The sequence below is a fragment of the Lygodium microphyllum genome, chromosome 10 (genome assembly GCF_053477565.2).
Source record: "Lygodium microphyllum isolate KBCC chromosome 10, Lygodium_microphyllum_v1.1.10, whole genome shotgun sequence".
Taxonomy (NCBI): domain Eukaryota; kingdom Viridiplantae; phylum Streptophyta; class Polypodiopsida; order Schizaeales; family Lygodiaceae; genus Lygodium; species Lygodium microphyllum.
Genome location: NC_141144.1, coordinates 5,507,553 through 5,527,962, shown reverse-complemented (window position 1 = coordinate 5,527,962; position 20,410 = coordinate 5,507,553). Strand labels below are relative to the sequence as shown.

Genomic DNA, 20,410 nt, shown 5'->3' with positions numbered 1-20,410 from the left:
CTATTTAAGGGTAGTGAATGGCCAAGACGCCTTATAATTATACTTGGGTCATCATTGACAAGATACCCAAGAGAAATTGAAAGTTTAGTTGAGTTTAGTTGAGTGGTCTAATTGACCAGAAAGCTCAAATGACAAAGCTTTTTACACTCATTAAAGAAATAAACCATGAACTAGTGAACCTATATAATGAAGCTCTCCAGAATCTAAATTTGGCGACTCCTAAAATTTAGAAGATTACTATTTTTTAAAGTTACTTAAATGGAAATTTTATTCGCGTCTGAGGATCCAAAACTTCACAAGAAACAATTTTGTCCTCAATACCTATCTCAAATTCTAAACCATTTGAGAGATTTTTAAAATAGAAGGTTTGGAAGCTTCTTTCTCTAAAAAAGTGGCATGTGGCATCTAGAACAGAACATGTGTCATTTTGAAGAGACAAGTGTTCCTACACTTCTTGCCATTTTCACCAAACACTTGTCTGTAGTCTCTACTTTCTACTTTTGAGCAACCGAGTCCCACATTTATATATTGGAGGGCTTTCTCTTCATTTGAAATAAGCTCTCATGCTGAAATTTCAGCCACATGCTTTGTACTCTCCTATCTATCTCTCATCCAAGAAGCACTTTCTACTTAGCTAGATCTAATCCAATCATTACAACAACCCTTTTGTATATGGTTCAAGCACTCAGTGCCCATTTTTTGTTTCAATGAATTCCTATAAAGGGGGAGGAGCCGGTTGCCCTCTCAATGTGGTGTAGACTCTCTCTGTCTCTCTCTCTCTCTCTCTCACACACATTTTCATGGTGATAATTGATCGAGTTGGTTAAGTTCAAAGTATTGTCATTCTCACCTTCCTCCCCACACTTATATTGGTATCAAAGCAAGGACTCCTTTGCAAGAAATATTCTAGGTGACACGATGTTTGGGCCCAACTTTCTCATCGTGTCAAGAGACAAAGAGAAGAATTTTAGTGAACAACTGAAAGACTCCCGACACTGTATGTATATACTTTTCTAATTATGAGAAGATATAAAGATACAAGGAGCTGGAAGCTGATTCAAAAATTCAAGCTTTGATGGAGAGAAGGGCTAAAGCAAAGGTCTTTGAAGATTTCTTTACCAAGAAGACTCTTGAGACAAATGGTATTACAACTGCAAAGGCCTATCTCAACATGAAAAGTATCAATGTTATTGATGCAACTAAGTCTATAAATGGTAACAAATCACCTATCATTCAAGGATCCATCCAAGCGGTGACTTCAAAGTCTCATTATGTACAAGCTATCTTCTCTTATCCCAAGAATCCCTCCACAGAGAAGGGTAAGGAGAAAGTCAAAGAACCAACTAATTCCATGGTAACTAAATCTCCAAAGATGCTTTTAGCAAAGAAAAACAATGCTAAAATTGACTTCAATCTTGAAGAGAAAAGTGTCAAGTTTGATGTTTTCTATGGTAAGAGAGATTCTCAGAAAGTTGTGTCTTTTACTAGACAATTTGATATTGCTTGTGGTGGTGAAGATTATATAGAAAAATCAAAAATTAGAATGGTTAAAAAGCATCTAAAGGATGCCGCTTTAAATTGGTGGCTCAAAGTCGTTCAAGAGAGAAAGAAACCCAAGTCCTGGAAAGAGTTTAAAGAGATGTTCAACAAGAAGTTTCTACCTTCATCCTCTAAAGCCGATGTGGAACAAGAATGGAATAAGCTGAAGCAAAGCCATGGAGACAATGTTGAACATATATCAGCAGGTTTACACTTAGTTATCTTGAATTTACATCTCTTAATGAAGTTCCTTCCAAAATGGAGATAAGAAAGTTTATCCATGGATTACATCAAATGGTACAACAAGCTATCAAGATGACAAAGCCTAATACTTTGAAAGCAGCCCAAGATGCAGCCTTAGAAACTAAAGGACTGCATATGCCATGGATGCTTCATAAAGTCTCAAAAGAAGAACCACAAAGGAAAAGAACCAAGATGTTTAACCAAAAGAAGTCGAATAAACAAAAACTGCACCATAAGGAAGGAGGTACACCACCTTTGCTATCCAAAAAGAAGCTAGCATATCCACGGGTCGCAGAATATACAAGAGAAGAACAATGTTTCGCTTGTGGAGAAAAAGAACACGTGGCTGGTCAATGTCCTAATAAGGCAAAGAAGGAAAACCAACCCCAAAAGATACCTCGATCAAATGTTATACCTAAGAAATCCTTGCAACAGGATGAAACTCCATCAACGAAAAGAAAGCTTTTTATGGCTTGGGAAAAGATTGCTAATCAACTTCTTCTCATTTATTTTGATATAGAAGCTACATATCATTATATCCATCCTTGGATTATTGAAGCTTTACATCTATCAAAGGAGAGGTTTGAAACACCGAAAATATCAAGTGTTGCTTTTCAAGGAATGGAGTCTGAAGTTACTCCCATTCTTGGGAAACTACAAATTGAGATAGGAGATTATATAGATCATGAGAGTTTTATCATGGGAGATCTTGGTCATCGTGATGTTATATTAGAAATATCTTGGCATAGAAGAATAAATCCATCTATTGATTGAAATTAAAATAGATTTATGGAAGGAAACTCTATTCCCACTTTATCTCATGTACAAACTTATAAAGCAACCAAAAAGTCTATTTCCTCATACTTGATTTTCGTCAAAGATTCTAACAAAGAGTGTAGAATTGAAGATTCTATCTCAAATATGAACGAGGACTAAATGAGTTTCTTAAAGGAGTATAAAGATTATTTTGTAGAGCCTTTACCTAACGAGTTACCACCAAGAGTCTAGAAAATCATCACAATGATCTTACTCTTAAGAGCTCATCTCCAAATAGGCCATCCTATTGTGTGAGTCCAATACAACAAGAGGAGATTATGATGTAAGTAAATGAGCTCTTGGAGAAGGGTCTAATAAGACCCAGTTCCTCACCTTTTTGCTCTCTAGTCCTCTTAAAGCAGCAGAAAGATGGATCTTGGCGCACGTGTAGATTACAAGGCCCTCAACAAAATCACAATTTGAAATAGGTTTTCCATTCCAAGAATTGATGATATATTAGATAGATGGATCCAAAGTATTCAACAGGATTGACTTGAAAAGCGGCTACCGTCAAATATTCATAAAATAGCGTTCAAAATAACTTTTGGTCTATATGAGTTTCTTATGCTACCATTTGGTCTCACCAATGCTCCTGCAACCTTTAATAGAATGATAGAGAGAATCTTTAAACCACACCAGAAGTTTAGAGGTACTTTCTTTGATGATATTTTGCTTCATCAAAAGATAAAGAAGAGCATAAGCAACACTTAAAAATCATATTTCAAGAACTCTGCAAACACAAACTTTATGTAATTGGCAAAAAGAGTGAATTTTTCCTAGAAGAGATTCACTTACTTGGGCCATATTATATCCAAACATGGAATTTGGATGGATCCAAAAAAAGTCAAGGCTATTGTAGAATGGCCAAAATTGACTAGTGTTCAATTCGAAGTTTCTTGGGATTACGCTCTTATTACAAGAGATTCATTAAATGATTTGCAGTCGTTGCTACACCATTGCATGATTTAACCAAGAAAGTATGGAATTCCGATGGACCAAACTAGAGAAGAAAGCTTTTGAAGCTCTAAAGTTCTATATCAGCAAATGACATACTTTTATCTAATTTGTCAAAACCTTTCTTTGTGGAATGTGATGCTTCAGGAGACTACATTGGTCCAGTCTTAAACCAGGAGCAATATGCAATTGCTCATGCAAGCAAAAGATTGCAAAATGCAGAAAAGAATGCTACTACCTATGAAAATGAGTTAATGGCCATCATTCAAGCTTTAAAAGACTAGAGACACTATCTTTTAGGTGAAGAAATTCTCATTAAGACAAACCACGACAGTCTGAGACATTTCTCAACTAACCAAAGATTTCTGAGAAGCATATTCCATGGGCAATTTATTTAACTCAATTTAACTTTTAAATACTATATATTCTTGTGAAGCAAAACAAGGTAGCTAATGCCCTGTCAAGAAGACCTCAAGTTCATACAGCGTCCATGATTCATTATACAAATTTCACTAGTATGAGGGACATGTATGCTTCTGATGAAGATTTTAAAATCATCTAGAAGAATTTACAACTTGATAAGAGGGTAAATGTAACCAGTCTTCCTCCTCGGATATGGTGGTAAATAACCTGATTAAGCACTATTTACAGCCCTTAACAAATTTATAAAACTGAAATGCACACTTTACCATATAATTTGAACATTGGACACCCTGTTGGCCCCAACACTGGCGCCCCTTTCGGTATTTATTTAACTTAATTGAAAAAGAAGTTGATGTACAATGGGATTCTCCCAATCCGTTTCGGTATTCCAACTTCCCTTGCTGTCGATTAGCCTTCACTCGCTTTAATGGAGATGGAAAATACCCCAAATTCATTGATTTGTTGGTCCCTCCACTTAAATTTGACTAAAAACAGCTTCAGCCCTATTGAATCCAAGTCTTGGAGCTTCCAATTTCTGGCATGCTTCCCGAGGCTCCTACTAAACCCTAATTTTTGCTACAAATTAGGGTTTACAGCAAAGAAATCTGAAATTTCTCAACCTCTGGTAATCCCAATGTTGTAATCTTTGGAGCAAGGCTATAGAAAGGCTAGGAGATGAGAGAAAATGCTGAGGAGAGAGAAAAATCAGGCTTTCTTCACAAAGAATTGAAAAAAAATCTATCATTTATTGTTGTTGCACTATCTCAACAGCTTGTAGATGCAAAGAACTAAAGAAAATCGGTCATGTACTGCTGTTGCCCTATCTCAACAACCTGTAGATGTTGTCACCTACTATTGATTGGTCTTCTCCTGCCCTTAGCTACCTTAGAAGATCCTCCAATGGCTGCAAATCAGGCCATCAGCATCTCCTTCCTCTCTCTTGCAAGGCGAATATACTAAAAATGCCTCTCCAACCTATAAAGACGTTTTTCAGTCTTGCATGGGCATTTTTCACAAGTAGCAACCTTCCCAAATGGTTTTTCTAGCATTATCCATAATTAAATATTAATTTTTAGTCTTTAAATACTAAAAATTAATCTACTAATTATTTCAATGCCATGAAAAATAATCTAACTAGCCAATAATTAAATTGGCTAGACAACCTCTATTCCCGAGTGTCTCTACGTCATCTTTGACCATCAGATTAGCGTTAGATACTATTAAATGCCACTTCTCTAATATCACCAACTGACACTTATGACAAAAATACATGTCCTCCTGACAGTAAATACCAAGAGCACATCTACACTTAACATGTGGATTAATTTTTAATCACATAGTTATTTAAATTTTGCACATGCGAGGTATAACTGGGGTTAGAGTAAATTTACGAGCCCAGGACCCAAGGAAATCACAGTATATCAAAGGCAAAAGTTGCTATAAGTTATGCCGCACAAGTACTTGGTGGTATTTGGTACCAATTGTTGGCTTAGATCATTCATTTGGCCATAAGTGTCACTTAGTAACACTAGAGAAGTGGCGTTTAATGGTACCTAACGCCAATTTAATTGTCAAAGATCGCGCAAAGACACTCGAGAATAGAGCTTGCCTAGCCAATTTAATTATTAGCAATCAAATTATTATTCAGGACATTGAAATAATTATTAGATTAATTTTCAATACTTAAAGACTGAAAATCAATATTTAATTATGGATAACACTGGAAAAAACATTTGGAAAGACTGCCACTTGTCAAAAATGCCCATGCAAGACTGAAAAACGTCTTTAAAGACTAGAGAGAGGCGTTTTAGTGTACTCAGTCTACAAGAGAGAGAGACGAGATGTTGGTGGTCTAATATGCAGCCATTGAAGGACTTTCTGAGGCAACCAAGGGTAGGAGAAGACCAATCAATAGTAGGTGACAGCATCTATAGGCTATTGAGACAGGGCAACAGTAGTAAATGACTGATTTTTTTAATTATTTGCATCTACAAGCTGATGAGATAGGGCAGCAACAATAAATGACAAACTTTTCTCAAGTCTTCGCGAAGAAAGTCTAAATTTATTCTCTCCTCAGCATTCTCTCTCATCTCCCAGCCTTGCTTCAAAAATTATAGCATTGAGATCACCACAGGCTGAGAAATTTCAGATTTCTTTGCTATAAACCCTAATCTGCAACAAAAGTTAGGGTTTAGCAACAATCTCGTGAAGCATGCCAAAAATTAGAAGCTCCAAGACTTGGATTCAACAAAGCTGAAGTCTAAAGCTGTTTTCAGTCAAATTCAAGTGGAGGGACCAAAAATCAATGAATTTGGGACATGTTCCATCTCCATAAAAGCGGGTGAAGGCCAATTGACTACCCAAATCAAGGGACAAATCAGATTGAAGACTTGCTATCCATTTTTTACAACAAGGGAAGTTGGAATACCGAAAGGGATTGGGAGAATCCCATTGTACATCAACTTCTTCTTCAATTAAGTTAAATAAATACCAAAAGGGGTGTCAATTTTAGGGTCAACAAGATGTCCATTGTCTAAGATTGTAAGTTAATTTGCATTTCTCAGTTTTGTAATAAATGTTACTGTTGTAACTAAGCTGTAATTTAAGAATTACCACCCATCCACAAAAGGAAGGCCGGTTTCAGTAAACTCTTATGTTATCAAAGATGGATTTCTTTTAATGGAGCATAAGTTATGCGTTACTCAAGATTTTAAGTCTAAAGTAATGAAAGAATACCATCGGCTCCTTATATGGCTCATCATGGTATTTTAGCCACAACCAAGGCACTTGACAAGACATTGAACAATTTGTCAAAGAATGTCTTGCACGCCAAAAGATTAAGTTTAATCACCAAAAGTTTGTTGGCCTTTTGCAACCATTACCAATTCCAAGCCAACCTTGGAAAAGCATTGCTATAGGTTTTATTTGTGGCTTGCCAAAATCAACAAACGGTAATGATGAAGCTCTCCAGAATCTAAATTTGGCAACTCCTAAAATTTAGGACGTTACTATTTTTGGATGTTGCTCACATGAAAATTCTGTTCATGTCAAACGCTCCAGAATTTCGTAAGTAATAATTTTATATCAGTAGCTATCTCAAAGTCTTAACCATTTGAGAGATTTTAGAGTAGAAGGTTTAGAAGCTTCTTTCTCTAGAAAAGTAACATGTGGCATTTAGAATAAAACATGTGTCATTTTGAAGAGAGAAATGTCTCTACACTTGTCATTTTCAACAAACACTTATCATTTATAACCTCTACTTTTCACTTTTAAGCACCCAAGTCTTTATCTATCTCTCATCCAAGAAGCACCTTCTACTTAGCTTGATCTAATCCAAGCATTAAAGAAAAGAAATCAGGTTGTTGCTCGAAGTTTACAAAAATTAGAACTTCAAAACCCTGATTTTCATAATTGCAACAAATCAACCCTATGGTCCAGGCACTCGATGCTCGTGGTTTGTTTCAATAAATTTCTGTAAAGGGGGAGGAGCCAATTCCCCTCACAACATGGTGTCCTCTCTCTCTCTCTCTCTCTCTCTCTCTCTCTCTCTCTCTCTCTCTCTCTCTCTCTCTCCCCTAATTTCTATGGTGATTTGGTTAAGTTCAAAGTATTGTCATTCTCATCTTCTTCCCTGCGCTTAGAACTAGCTCCTAACCCACCCGCAAAGTCTTCACTTCCCATGCCCCCTCCCCAAGACCGTTAATCTCACTAGTACCTGCAAACCATGCGGGATTCGGAGATCCTTCCACCGGATTCCCCTCCAGAGAGCCCTAGAAGATTTGCCTGGCTTACACCTCGGGCTTCATTTGCATCGCTATTTACAGTTGATTACATAGCACATTCTAAGCCAAATAGTTGATAGGAGACTCTTCAATACTCCCAATGGTGAGAGGCCATGGAAAATAAGCTAGAGAGTATTGACCGAAATGAGACTCGGACCTTGGTGGGTCGTCTGAGCCACAAGAAAGTCATCAGGAGTCAGGACAAAGTGGATTTTTAGAACTAAGCTAAAAGTTGATGGGACTTTACACAAATACAAGGCTTGTCTTATGGTGCAAGGGTTTCAACAAAAACAAGGTATTAACTATGAAGAGACCTTTGCTTCTACTGCACTATTGACATCCTTTTGTCTCTTGGTTGCGCTAGGCGCTCACCACGATTGGCTAATCTATCAGATGGACGTCAAAAGTGTCTTTCTGAATGGTCATTTGAAGGAAGATGCCTAATGTGGAGTATCCCCCCGGGTTTTCTTCTGTTGACCAAAAAGATAAGGTCTTTTGCTTGTGGAAGGCTTTTTACAAGTTGAAGCAAACACCTTGATCTTGATTCCAAGGGATGAATGAGTTCCTTAGGACTCAAAGATACCATTCCACCCCTTGTGACCCAAACTTATATGTTTGTACTACTTCAGAGGGAGTCAGCTTTCTCCTTTTATATGTAGATGATTTACTTATCACCGACTCTGATTCTGCTGTGCCAAAGTAGAAATAAAGGCCCAGCTTTGCTCTACTTTTGAGATGATATACTTGGTTTGTTGCCTTATTTTTAAGGAATGGAGGTAGTTCAATTTAAGGGTAGTATTTTTATGTCACATCAAAAGTGTGCTCTTTAGTTAGTGAACCAACATTACACGGATCAGACATGGTTTGTGGCCACACCTCTTAATCTCACTGTCCATCTTTCTAAGGATACTCTCAATCAGCCCTTCGACGAGCACACCTATAGGTCTATAGTAGGAAAGCTTCTTTGGTTGATTCACACAAGGCTAGATTTGGCTTACTCGGTTAGTTTGCTTTGTCAGTATTTCACTACACCTAGAATGTCACATTGAATTGCCTATTTGCATATTTTGAGATATTTGCGGTATACATATTCTTATGGCCTAACTTACGGATCAAGTTTCTGTTTGCAGGGATACACTAACTCTAACTGGGCAGGAGATCCTAATACTTGGCGTTCTTATGGCGGCTATCTCTTTACCTTGGGCATGGTACCCATCTCTTGAGCCAATCGTAGACAAGAAACGGTGGCACTTCCACGGCCAAGGCTAAGTATCAGGCTCTTTTTTATGGTACCACAAAGGCCATCTACCTAAGGAGTTTACTCGCAGTGCTACACTTTCCATGCAATCTCCCACCGTTATCTACTGTGACAACCAGAGTGTCATTGCCCTTGTGGGCAATCCGATCATTACACCACAAACGCAAGATGTGGGGATCCACTTCCACTTCATTAGAGAGCACTTTGAGCTAGGCACCATATATCTAGAGTTTGTGCCTTCCTCCGACAACTATACAGACATATTGACCAAGGTGGTCAATCGGCCAATGTTACTGTTATAGTACATTCTACCCACGATCGGCTTGGATATACCTTGCTCTACTTCTTTAGATTAATGGGAAAAGGATGCTTCCTATTGAGAAACCCTTCATCCACAGTTTGTATTTTTGCATTTTTGCGTTTTGCGTTTAGGGTCTGCAGCCCCAGAAACGAGTGCCACCCTAAACTGATTGTGCCTATTTATAGGCCACTCACCCATTCATTCCAAACGGTTGATTCATTCAGTCCGCCACCTCTTCTCTCCAGCCTCTCCATTACCCTCACCCCCCTTCAAGAGGGCATTGCGGTTCGTGGTTTGTAGCTGTCTTTATCATCTTCCTTGTGCTACAGCACCCTTGTTCCCTTGTATCACATTCACTCCATGATTCAGATCTTCATCATTCCATTCATCAGAGTTTCTTCTCTCTTCTCTTCTCTTCTCAGTGTTTACCGAGTTCACTCTGTGTTCCTCCCCGCAAACCCTACTATCTTGCTCGTACGTCGTCTTTTGACATGGTATCAGAGTTGGATCTGCTCACCTAGTAGCGGAAGATCCTCCACTCCAGTGAAGGCAAATACCGATGGCGGGTTCAGCATCCACTTCTCTTCTTCTTCTGCTGCATCAATACGTTTTTGGCAGCTGTTCTAAGCTGCGTTTGCAACATGCAGCTTAGCCAAACCAGCCTGAGGCTCAGCCCAGCTTGAATTTGCAGCTGGCTAACCTCTGCCTGCTCCACCAGCTCTTGGTGGCTGTTTTCTGCCGCTGGCCTGCTCCGCCTTGCAACCTGGTGGCATTTTCCTGTCTACTGGCGGCTCAGCTCCTGCTGCCAGCGGCTACAACCAATCTGCCTGCATTTTTTAAGCGGCTGCTGCTGGCGGCGCTGGCTGTAGACTAGAGGTTCCACCCAGCCAGCTGGTAATCCTTCCTTCTACTGATTTGTATTTACTACAGGCGGTTCCTCCCTATTTGCTTGCCTTTGCACATGCTGCTGCTGGCGGCACAACCAACACTATTTTTTCTCAGCTGGTGGCTTTTTCCCATAGCCGGCGGCTGCACCTTAACTGCTGGTGGTTCTTCCTAACCACTGGTGGTTCAGCCCTTCCAGCATTTGCACCTAGCAGCCCACTTCCAGCCCTTCCCCTGCCCTCCCATCCCTTGAGGCAGACATTGTGGCTTGTGGTTCATGGCTGGCCTCTCCCTTCTCTAGTTTGCCACACCGGTACCATGGCGTCTCCACCGATAGATTGCCCTTCTATTGGGTACTACTACTACGGCAGAAACAGTCATCCCACCAAAGACTGTCGTCTTCGACCTTTGCTCCCCGCCCCCCTGGAGTATATGTGTCTTCCACCAGGCACTCCTTGTGCCACCTCTCCTTTCTGGGCCACAGAGATCGTTCTACATTGGCTATCAGAGTATTATGCTCAAGGCAATAAGCCGCCCCAGACGCACACTAAGTTCTTTCGAGCACACAGAGGCTCTAAGACCTTACAAGGCAATAAGCCCTCCTGGAGACCACCCCACTGCACGGAGGTTTCCCCCGCCCTCTTCTTGGTACAATGGCTTCCACGGCCCACATCTCCTCCACAATCCACTCTCCTGAGAGCTTGCAACTGTTCCCCACCCTCTTCCACTCAGGTTCAAGAGGCCACTTCTAGGTGCTTTCTAGCTTCTTCTTCCGAGCGCCAGATACCTTCTTTCACACGACCAGCGACGCGCACTTCATCATCAAATGCTTCACAATCCGTGAGCCATGAGTGGTTGGATTCCCTTTCTCTCTCAGATTGGGATTCAGAGAGAGATTTTCTTACTTTGCCCTCAGAGGGGGCTTCCAATTCTTCTTCGGCTTCACAGGGGGCTCCTATTTTTACTCCTTCCAATTCAAAGCAAGACCCTATATGCCATGAAGTTCTTCACACACCACCACCTTTCACTTTCGAGGAGTGGCTCTCCTTTGAGCAGTCGTTTCCTCTACTCATACCCAAAATCTAGAGGATCTACCTAGATCGGGGCCCTTGGGTCTTCAACAGTGACTTGGTGGCTAGGCCTTCGTATTCCTTCCAGCAAGGAGTCACGGAGCTAGTGGCTTCTCTCCCGAGGTTGAGTTTCGGGTTCTACAGCTCCTCCAGTCTCCTGACTATCTTCAAAAGCCTCCTTTCAAGTGGTACTCTCAGCTTCCACGGTGGATCTTCTTTGTCCCTTGGTCAGCATGGAGCCTACTCCCGAGATCGAGCACGGGCATATCCTTATGGTTCTCGGCACCACCCAAAGTCCATTCCTCCTATGCATCATCTTTGTACTAGGGCGCTTGGGCAAGTGAACAATTTTCCCACAAGGGACACTATCCAAGTAGCACCTACTGCATGAGCATTCTTCATCATGTAGCATTGCATTTTCACCTCAATCTTCTCTTGTTCCCCTTTTAGAGCCTTAGAGGGGGCGTTGAGAAACCCTTCACCTGCAGTTTGCATTTTACGTTTAGGATTTGCAGCCCCAAAAAGAAACACCACCCTAGACTAACTGTATCTATTTATAGGTCACTCTCTCATTCATTACAGACAACTGATTCATTCAATTCGTCACCTCTTCTCTCCAGCCTCTCCGTTGCCCTTACACCCCTTCAGGAGAACATTGCGGTTCGTAGTTCGTGGCTGTCTTCATCATCTTCCTTGTGCTACGGTACCCTTGTTCCCATGTATCACATTCACTTCATGATTTAGATCTTCATCATTCCATTCATTAGAGTTTATTCTCTCTTCTCTTCTCTTCTCAATGTTTATCAAGTTCACTCTATGTTCCTCCCCGCAAAACCTACTATCTCGCTGGTACATCGTCTTTTGATACTTTCCTCTAGCTTTCTCTCCCAGTTTGAAAGGGGGGGGGAGGGGGGGAGAGGTTTCTTCTCTTGATAGTGATGGTAACAATGCTTACAGATTTTGATTCAAACATTGTATTTATTAAACATTTTGAACATTGAATCTTCGTCTGCACTATCAAGATGACATGATTGTAAAAGGGCACTTCGGCAAGTAAACAAATCCCCTACACAAGCACTATCCAAGTGACACCGTTGCATAGCATTTTGCATGAGCATGATCACACCTGCATAACTCTAGTGCATTGGCATTCTATTCTTTTAAACATGCATCTGTGCACATTTATCTCTTTTTGGTCTTTCTGAGTTGTCGACGCTAGATCCACCATATTCACGACATTGCATCGGGCAATCTCCCTTGCTTGCTTAGCCTTGTTAGCTTGCTTTCCACACTTCTTCTTTTTTTGCCTCTCCACACACCCCCCATAATTGTTACACACTCCACTAGTCTATTTCTTCGTTATCAACATCCAATATTGGTAGGGATAGTCTGTTTATTTTGTGAAAGCCTCTAGGATTTGCTACTTATCTCTTGTCCGATCAACTGTGACCTCCCTTTCTAAAACAATTCTTATCAATCCACACCAAAAAAAAAAAAAAAGTTCATTGTGGTCCCATCTACCTTTGCATGACTTACTTGGCCACTAGGCAACCGCCTTGTATCCTTTGTCCGATGCCCTGGCCTCTCTAGGTGACCACTTGAACCCCCTTGGTAAGATAGCCATCACCTATGTAGTCTTGGTAGGCTACTGGGCAACCACTATGTACCCTTTGTCCCATGCCCTAGCTACTTTGAGGTGGGACTCCTTGGGGTAAAAACACATTTAAATAAAAACCCTCAAAATTTGGGTTGGGCTTCTTTTCTTGCTCAATTTATGGGCCTAAGAGAGGGTATTGAGCTAACATAAGCATTACATGCTGAATCAGCCAATTAAACAATCCCAAAACTACTTAATTAATTAAATCCCTAAAATGTATATGATTTGAGAGATTTTTAAAATGGTGTGTAATACGAGGTCCCGAAACTTTGTATAAATAGATAGGCTCCCCTCCATTCCGCTTCAATCTCATTTTTGTAGGCTTCATGCCCTCTAGCTTCGCTGCCTACACCCCGTTCATCGAGGACATCTCAGCTGAAGTTGCCCATTGCTATCTCCATTCATCAGGCATTTGTTTCCAGCCTTGTCTTTGTGGCAATCACCCCCAAGTGTTGTCACCCACCTCCCAAAAGGCTGCATTTGCTGTCCAGCGGCTGCACACTCTGCATTTACTGCTGCAAACTGCCTGGCAACTGCTCCTACACCTGCATTTGGTCCTTCCAGCTGCACCCAGCAGTCTATGCACTTCACACGACTGCATTTGCTCCTTACTACTGCCATCCAAGCTGTCTACACCCTTCCAATATTTGTGTTTGCAGTTTTCTCTCTCGTCCACTATCTATTTGCATCAGATCTAGCCTCCTTGGCTGCATTTGCTGGTGTTCAGCTCTCAGAGGCTACCTTTCCTGCATTTCAAAACCCGTCGGGATTACAATGCACTCTCCCGCTAAGCACCTCTACCTTAGTCCTCAAGACGCAAGAGTTTGAGGTACAATTTTCATTCCTGCATGGTTTGTTTACTGCATGAGCATTGTATATTCAGTATTCAATCGTTCATTCAAATTCATTGTGTTTCATTGTCTCTAAGTTACCCTAACCCTAACTGTGTTCTTCTGAGTTTTTGCTTTATCATACGCTTTAGTTTATGTTTTTGCATAAGGGTATTTCTTCACAAGGACTCAATGACCATTGCCCCACACATAGATCAGCCAAAGTGCATCTCAGCCAACACTTTGGAATGTACTTGTAAAGCTGCCTTATACTCACTGCCTTATACTCACCTCCACAGCTAGAGGTGGCTACAATTGTCTGCTTCTTATTGAGCCAAGAAATACATGAATCCCAAGCATGAAACAATCGCCACTCATGGAGGCTCCAATGTCATAGCATCCAACCCAATCACTTTCTATAAAAGAATGCAAGTGCAAACAAAACCCTCCAGCCTAGAAGAGTCCCAAGGTTGTAATGCCTTTCAGAAATTTTCAGAAATCTAAAGACAGATTTGGCTGCTTCTCAATGCTTTGTGCTAGGGGCGTCATTAAAACCTGCAAATTGGGAGACAACAAACTGAATATCCAACCACGTTTTGCACAAGTACGATAAGCATGCAGCTGCCTGCTGGAAAGGAAAGGGTCAAATATCTCCCCTACATCCTCAAGTGTGAATCTTGTCACAACGAGTGTAGAGATGGGCTTACAATTTTCCATCTAAACAAGTTGAAGTAACTGTCCAAATTCTTGGACTGATGCATGACAATCAACATGTCATGTGCTTTAGTACAGACCAACAAAATCAATGGAACAACTATTTACCAATTCATGGAGAACGTCACCAAGTGTACAAACCAATGTCCCTTTGAGATTTCTTATGGAAATCAATTAGCAACCCTCATGGAGACCACCATGGTACATGGATGTCCAAAAGATTCTAGATATTGATCCTTCCATTGTATTTCCTTAGATATTAATGCTAGCCATGCGTTTGACCATTATATCTCTCTCCTTGTACACAATAACGCTATAATGTGACAATAGCTTAGGGGATATGCCAACCTAACTCCCTCTGCATAGTCTTTGATCATCTCCACTTCGAGTATGTTTGTACAAGCACGGTTCTGTATACCTACCTCCTGCACTAAACCTTGTGGTCCGTGTTAACACAAAATCTCACAATCCATAATACATAGGATAGTGTTCAATAGTCATGTTACATGCTCCACATTTTCATGTAACTATTTTTGTCATATGATCTATACTGCACATGCTTTCATGATCCATATAATGCAGCATTATGCCATCACACGTATTACATAGGATTGTGGCACCTCAACTCGAAACTGCGTAGAATTCTCTTTTATTTCTTAATAACTATCTGGGCAATACCGTATCTGATATTACACACAGGTTTCCTTTTGCCTTTCACAGAAGGCCCATATGACACGATATTAATTTCTGGAGGATAAGTTCCACAAACTATTATTCCATAATGCAAAATTAAGTATTTTAAGACCTTGAATTGGTGATTTTCCGTTCCGCGTCATGCTGTTCAGGGCATGCTATTGACAATGTCCACCGGCTCTTACTTTGAGTGTATGGATGGAAGACCACAAGAGGAACTGTACCTGACTCGATGTGGCAACCGTTGAAGTGCATGACGTAGGACTGTGGCAGCATAGCAAAGCCTGGGTATGGCCACCTGTGAGCTTGATGCTTGACGGTAGGTATGAGCATGTTGCAGCCTCCATCGCGACCGCTCGCCGGATGAAACCTCCACCTTGTCGAAGGTATTAATCAGCTCCAAGTTATATATTTTCCGTCAACTACTCTCGACTTTGAGAGCTTCAGGCTGGGTTCACAAGGCAAAGTTGAATGTGGTAGGCGTAAGCGTTTTAAGCCGACCACATATATTTCACATAGAATTAAGATGTGAAATGGTATTATACATTGATGACACAGACTAGTTCACAGTTTATGGAGATAAATATAGGTATGTTTGAGCTCAATTGTGCTAATCTATATCTATACTACATTATAATGCAAAGAAATACCTAGCCCGAAACCAAACCTATGTGGCCATAGTAGAATACTCCCGAGACTTGAAACACTTTTACAAATTTTATAATGTTAATATCATTTCTTATTCTTCTACTGGTGATGAGTTGCCACACCACATTAAGTCTCTCTACTAACCATATATCCCCATAATACCATAGATGGCATGCGGTGGCCTCTCTCTCTCTCTCTCTCTCACATTGATACAACTCTTCCACAAAAGACCTATTGGCTTCATATAGAATAGCTATAAGTAGTCTAGAGCAAAACTGGGGGGTCTGGGAAATGTCACTACCATCTTGTTGGATAAGGCTTCCAATCGAAAAGTATAGATGAACAAATTATAGCAAAGTATCCAAAGTTTAGTTGTGTTGGACTTGTATAGCTCACATTCTTAATTTATTATTCAAAGAGAAGGAAAAGGTACCCTCCATTTGAACCATCTTATTGGATACTAATCATAATGTGATGCTTATTTGAGAACATCAATATACATATGTATCTTCTTGCAATGCTAAAAATTTCTAGGGATCTTTTGAGCCACATGCATTTAGCTACCACTTGTCTCATTCTTGATAGATTGAAGGAGGTGAAAGAAGCAATTCAAGACACCATTCTCTCTCTCTCTCTCTCTCTCTCTCTCTCTCTCTCTCTCTCTCTCTCTCTCTCTCTCTCTCTCTCTCTCTCTCTCTCTCTCTCTCTCTCTCTCTCTCTCTCTCTCTCTCTCTCTCTCTCTCTCTCTCTCTCTCTCCATTTATCAACACTTGATGTTGAGGAACACCTCATAATATATTTAGCCTTGGGAATGTTTCACAAATGCTCTTTCTCAAGTTTTGCTCGACGTGTGGAAGCTGCTGCTACCCTCCCACAATGACTTAGATCTTAGGCTCTCCCTAAAGTGGATCATGGTGTTGCAAACATGGTGATTGTTGGTAGTACTATACTTCTCAAAAGTTCTATAAATTAATGATATTTTTTAGTAGCATATGCATTAATCAACTAAACAAATCTTGTGCTACAAAAATCTTCCACTCCATCATCCCTACTCGCATCAAGTCCCAACATATGGAATAGTGGGGTGCAAAGAAGGTTCTATGTTAAGGACGAACATTGGAAATAGTTTGGACATTTTGATAGATTTGAGCTCATGAGTAGCAACTTGATTATTTGGAAATAGAAGTGTATTAGTTTGGCCGTAGTATATAGATCCCAAAGGATTATTGTGGCAAGCACTTTCATATTCTAATTTCAATTCCCAGACAAGAAAATTTAAGGAGCAGAAAGCAATACACCAAGTTAATGCTAAGTTAGATTTTAGCTTAGTATTTTGAGAGAGAGAGAGAGAGAGAGAGAGAGAGAGAGAGAGAGAGAGAGGAACTTTATTTAGACAAAAGGAAAGTCTATAGCCACAACCTTTGGTCTGAAACATATTTCTAAACTAACATTACGTGTGTGTGTGTGTGTGTGTGTGTGTGTGTGTGTGTGTGTGGCATATTTGTGCATGCACAATTCTTTAAAGGTGCATCTACATATAATGCATCTCTCTCTCTCTCTCTCTCCCTCTCCCTCTCCCTCTCCCTCTCCCTCTCCCTCTCCCTCTCCCTCTCCCTCCCTCCCTCTCTCTCTCTCTCTCTCTCTCTCTCTCTCTCTCTCTCTCTCTCTCTCTCTCTCTCTCTCTCTCTCTCTCTCTCTCTCTCTCTCCTTTCAATTTATACGTTGATTATAATGCCATAATGCATATAGCACCCTAATGCCCTTAAAATGTATTGTGAGTCTTTAAAATACTTTGCCAACCATATACACTTTTCTAAAAGACTCTTCAAGACATGAAAAAAACAACCGTCTTTGTATAACCTTATATGGAAATGGAACATCTGCAAACCTTCCCACACGTCTAAAGATAAATCCATTCACCTATCTTGGACACGTTATCCTATATAAGAGGCTCCACTAATGATTCTATGGGTAGATTAGACTCCTTTTGCTAACTTGAGTGGTGAGGAGCATTAGGGCATCTCTAAGATTATCAACAATGTATCATGACCCCATAAGCACTTGTCAATTTTGTCCTGATGCCCTTGATAATATCTTTTTGAGCCTTTTCTATTGTTTTATGGATTATGTCTCCCCATACATTTAAATTCACCATGCTCCTCATACGGCCATATTTCATAGAGCTCTTTGGGATTCTCGTTATGAAATAATTGGGCCTCATGCTAGTTACCATTGTATGGAAGACCTGTCCCTTGAAACACAAATCATTGTTAGGTAGAGCACTGATTGCTGCAATATAGGCATGGGCATTCACCTTAAGCAAGGGTATATGAGGGCTAATGGGTGTAAATGGCCTTAAGGGTCAGGGGAAACCCTAACCCTAGCTAGGCAGAGGCTATATAAACAGCCTATGGGTCACTATCATGTGTGAGATAGAGTGTACCCAAGTTGTACCTTTAGCAACTTAGTAAACAAGATTTTGTTCTTGTACTTTGAGCTCTCATCTCCCTCTTGTGCACACTTTTCTTGCTATAACTCTGTTCTTTCACATGGTATTAGAGCCTCCTCTGATCCTTTCAGTTTCCTCAAACCTCAGCCTCACTAAGTGCACAAGAAAATCTTCATTTCTCTCATCTTGGACCTTCAAACTCCATAGCCAGCTTGACCCCCTGACCTTGGGGGACCTGGGGAAGCCAAAGGAGAGCATTTCAGCTCTGGCTTAAACTGAGAACTTATTCCCTGACACAAGGCAACTAGTCCTAGCACATCAAAGTGCAACATTGGAGAGCGTGGAAGATGGCATTGAGCAAATCGTCAAATAGGTGTAGATATGTAGACGTCGACTTCCAGAGATCAACGTGGCATGTACATGTAGCAATCCCTCCAACAACCATAGAGCTTACAAAGCTCCCCCAGTGAGCTATCTCCCTCTAAGAGGGTTTGCTAAAATTCTTTTTGTATTGGTTGCAAAACCAAACCCTAACTATCAGTTTCCTAGTAGCCATAGCCAAGAAGCTTCAAGCTTTATCATCCTTCAAAATTTTCAATTTTTGAGCACTAACAGTGATTCTAATTATTGATTAGTCCTCTCCAAAGTTAGTTGAAGGTCTAAAAGCTCCATTTCAATGCTCTTACACTCGGTGGATCCCTTTAATTCAGCAAATATTTCACATCTTACATTTCAAGTGGCATATAACTTGAGATGACTGCTTGTAAGCACTAATGATGCATTGTACAATCATGTTTATTGCTGGATGTTGACTTAATCTAGTTTTTTTATCAGAAAATTAAACATGTCAAAGTGCTCTATAACAGTTATCCCTTTCTGCTTGGTTGTAAGGCTATGTGTACAACTATAAACACATAGACCATATCCCAACATTAGTATGTTGGTACATCAAAGGTATGAGTATTATTGTACTCTCCTCTTATTCATCCAAGAGCATAGAATTAATTGATGAGTCGTGCTCCACCAAAAACTCCACTAATAAGCCACATTATCGGGAAGAGCCTGAAGTCCAGTCAAAGCTCACCTCGTTGAAACTTAGAAAAACACTAAAGCCTAAATCCAGGATTGTTCGAAGAACAGGACCTCCTAAATCATATCTTGAGATATTGCATATGTATGATTTCCAACCATTCTCAACTCTAAAATATTAAAACTTGGCTATCATTTCTGTTATTTGATTGTACTTAGCCACCTGTAAAGGATTAGACACTGCCATTGCTCAAGGCAATTGGTAAGACCTTCCTATAATGGCCATGGCCTATGCATATGTAAGGCCTCGAATTCGCTAATTTAATGGAAAAGATTTCCATCCTTGGCAAGTCTTGGTAAAATACAAAATGATGGAAAGAGGCTACTTGCCCTTCATAAAAGGGACCAAAGTAATTGACCCATCCAATCCCCTTAATGTAGAAGATGATGAATGGGCTCAGGATCATCATCATGCTTCATTTAGATGAATCTTTAATTCATCACATTGACCAACTCTCAACTGCCAAAGAAAAGTGGGATGAGCTTGAAAGGCTCTACGATGCTATAGGGAAGAACTCTAAGATATTTCTCAAGATTGAGTTCTTCGGCTTGGAATACAAATAGGGAGAAGATCTAAGCAAGTTTATTTCACATATGAAGGGGCTTATGGCATAGCTTGCCTTAAGCACCCATCCATGATGAAGATGTCATTGCCATCCTACTAAAATTTGTGAAGAAGGTTTTTCCAACCCTTGTGACTACCCTAACTAATATCCCGAACTTGACTTTGGCAAGTACCATCCAATCTTGCTTGGATGAAGAGAATAGAAAAATCTGGAAGAAATACCCTGACAAAACGAAGTGCAACAAATGCAAAAAGACAGGGCATATCACGAGTAAGTGTCCCAATGTTTCACTAGTATCTAAGGAATTGGAGGCCAACTTTGCCTCCCAATACAAAGATGATTGACTTTTTTAAGTCTTGTAACATCCTCTACTTATGAATATATTTGTAGCCTAATTTATAAAGGTATCCTAGTTGATTTTGGGGGGGGGAGGAACTTTAACATGTCTTGTGATGCAATGCCACCTTGGCATTTGAGGGGGGGTGTTACAATA

At 40.4% G+C, this 20,410-nt stretch overlaps 1 protein-coding gene across 2 annotated transcripts in view; it reads right to left on the bottom strand.

The window, feature by feature from the left end:
• LOC148029668 (Transducin/WD40 repeat-like superfamily protein) overlaps window positions 1-15,665 on the bottom strand; it is a 169,224-nt gene extending 153,559 nt beyond the window's left edge. For both annotated transcript variants that reach the window (XM_087685944.1, XM_087685943.1), the window contains exon 1: window positions 15,390-15,665. In XM_087685944.1, the coding sequence (XP_087542070.1) occupies window positions 15,390-15,512 (123 nt within the window). In that variant the 5' untranslated portion in view covers window positions 15,513-15,665. The remainder of the gene's footprint in view (window positions 1-15,389) is intronic.
• Window positions 15,666-20,410: the final 4,745 nt, after the last annotated feature.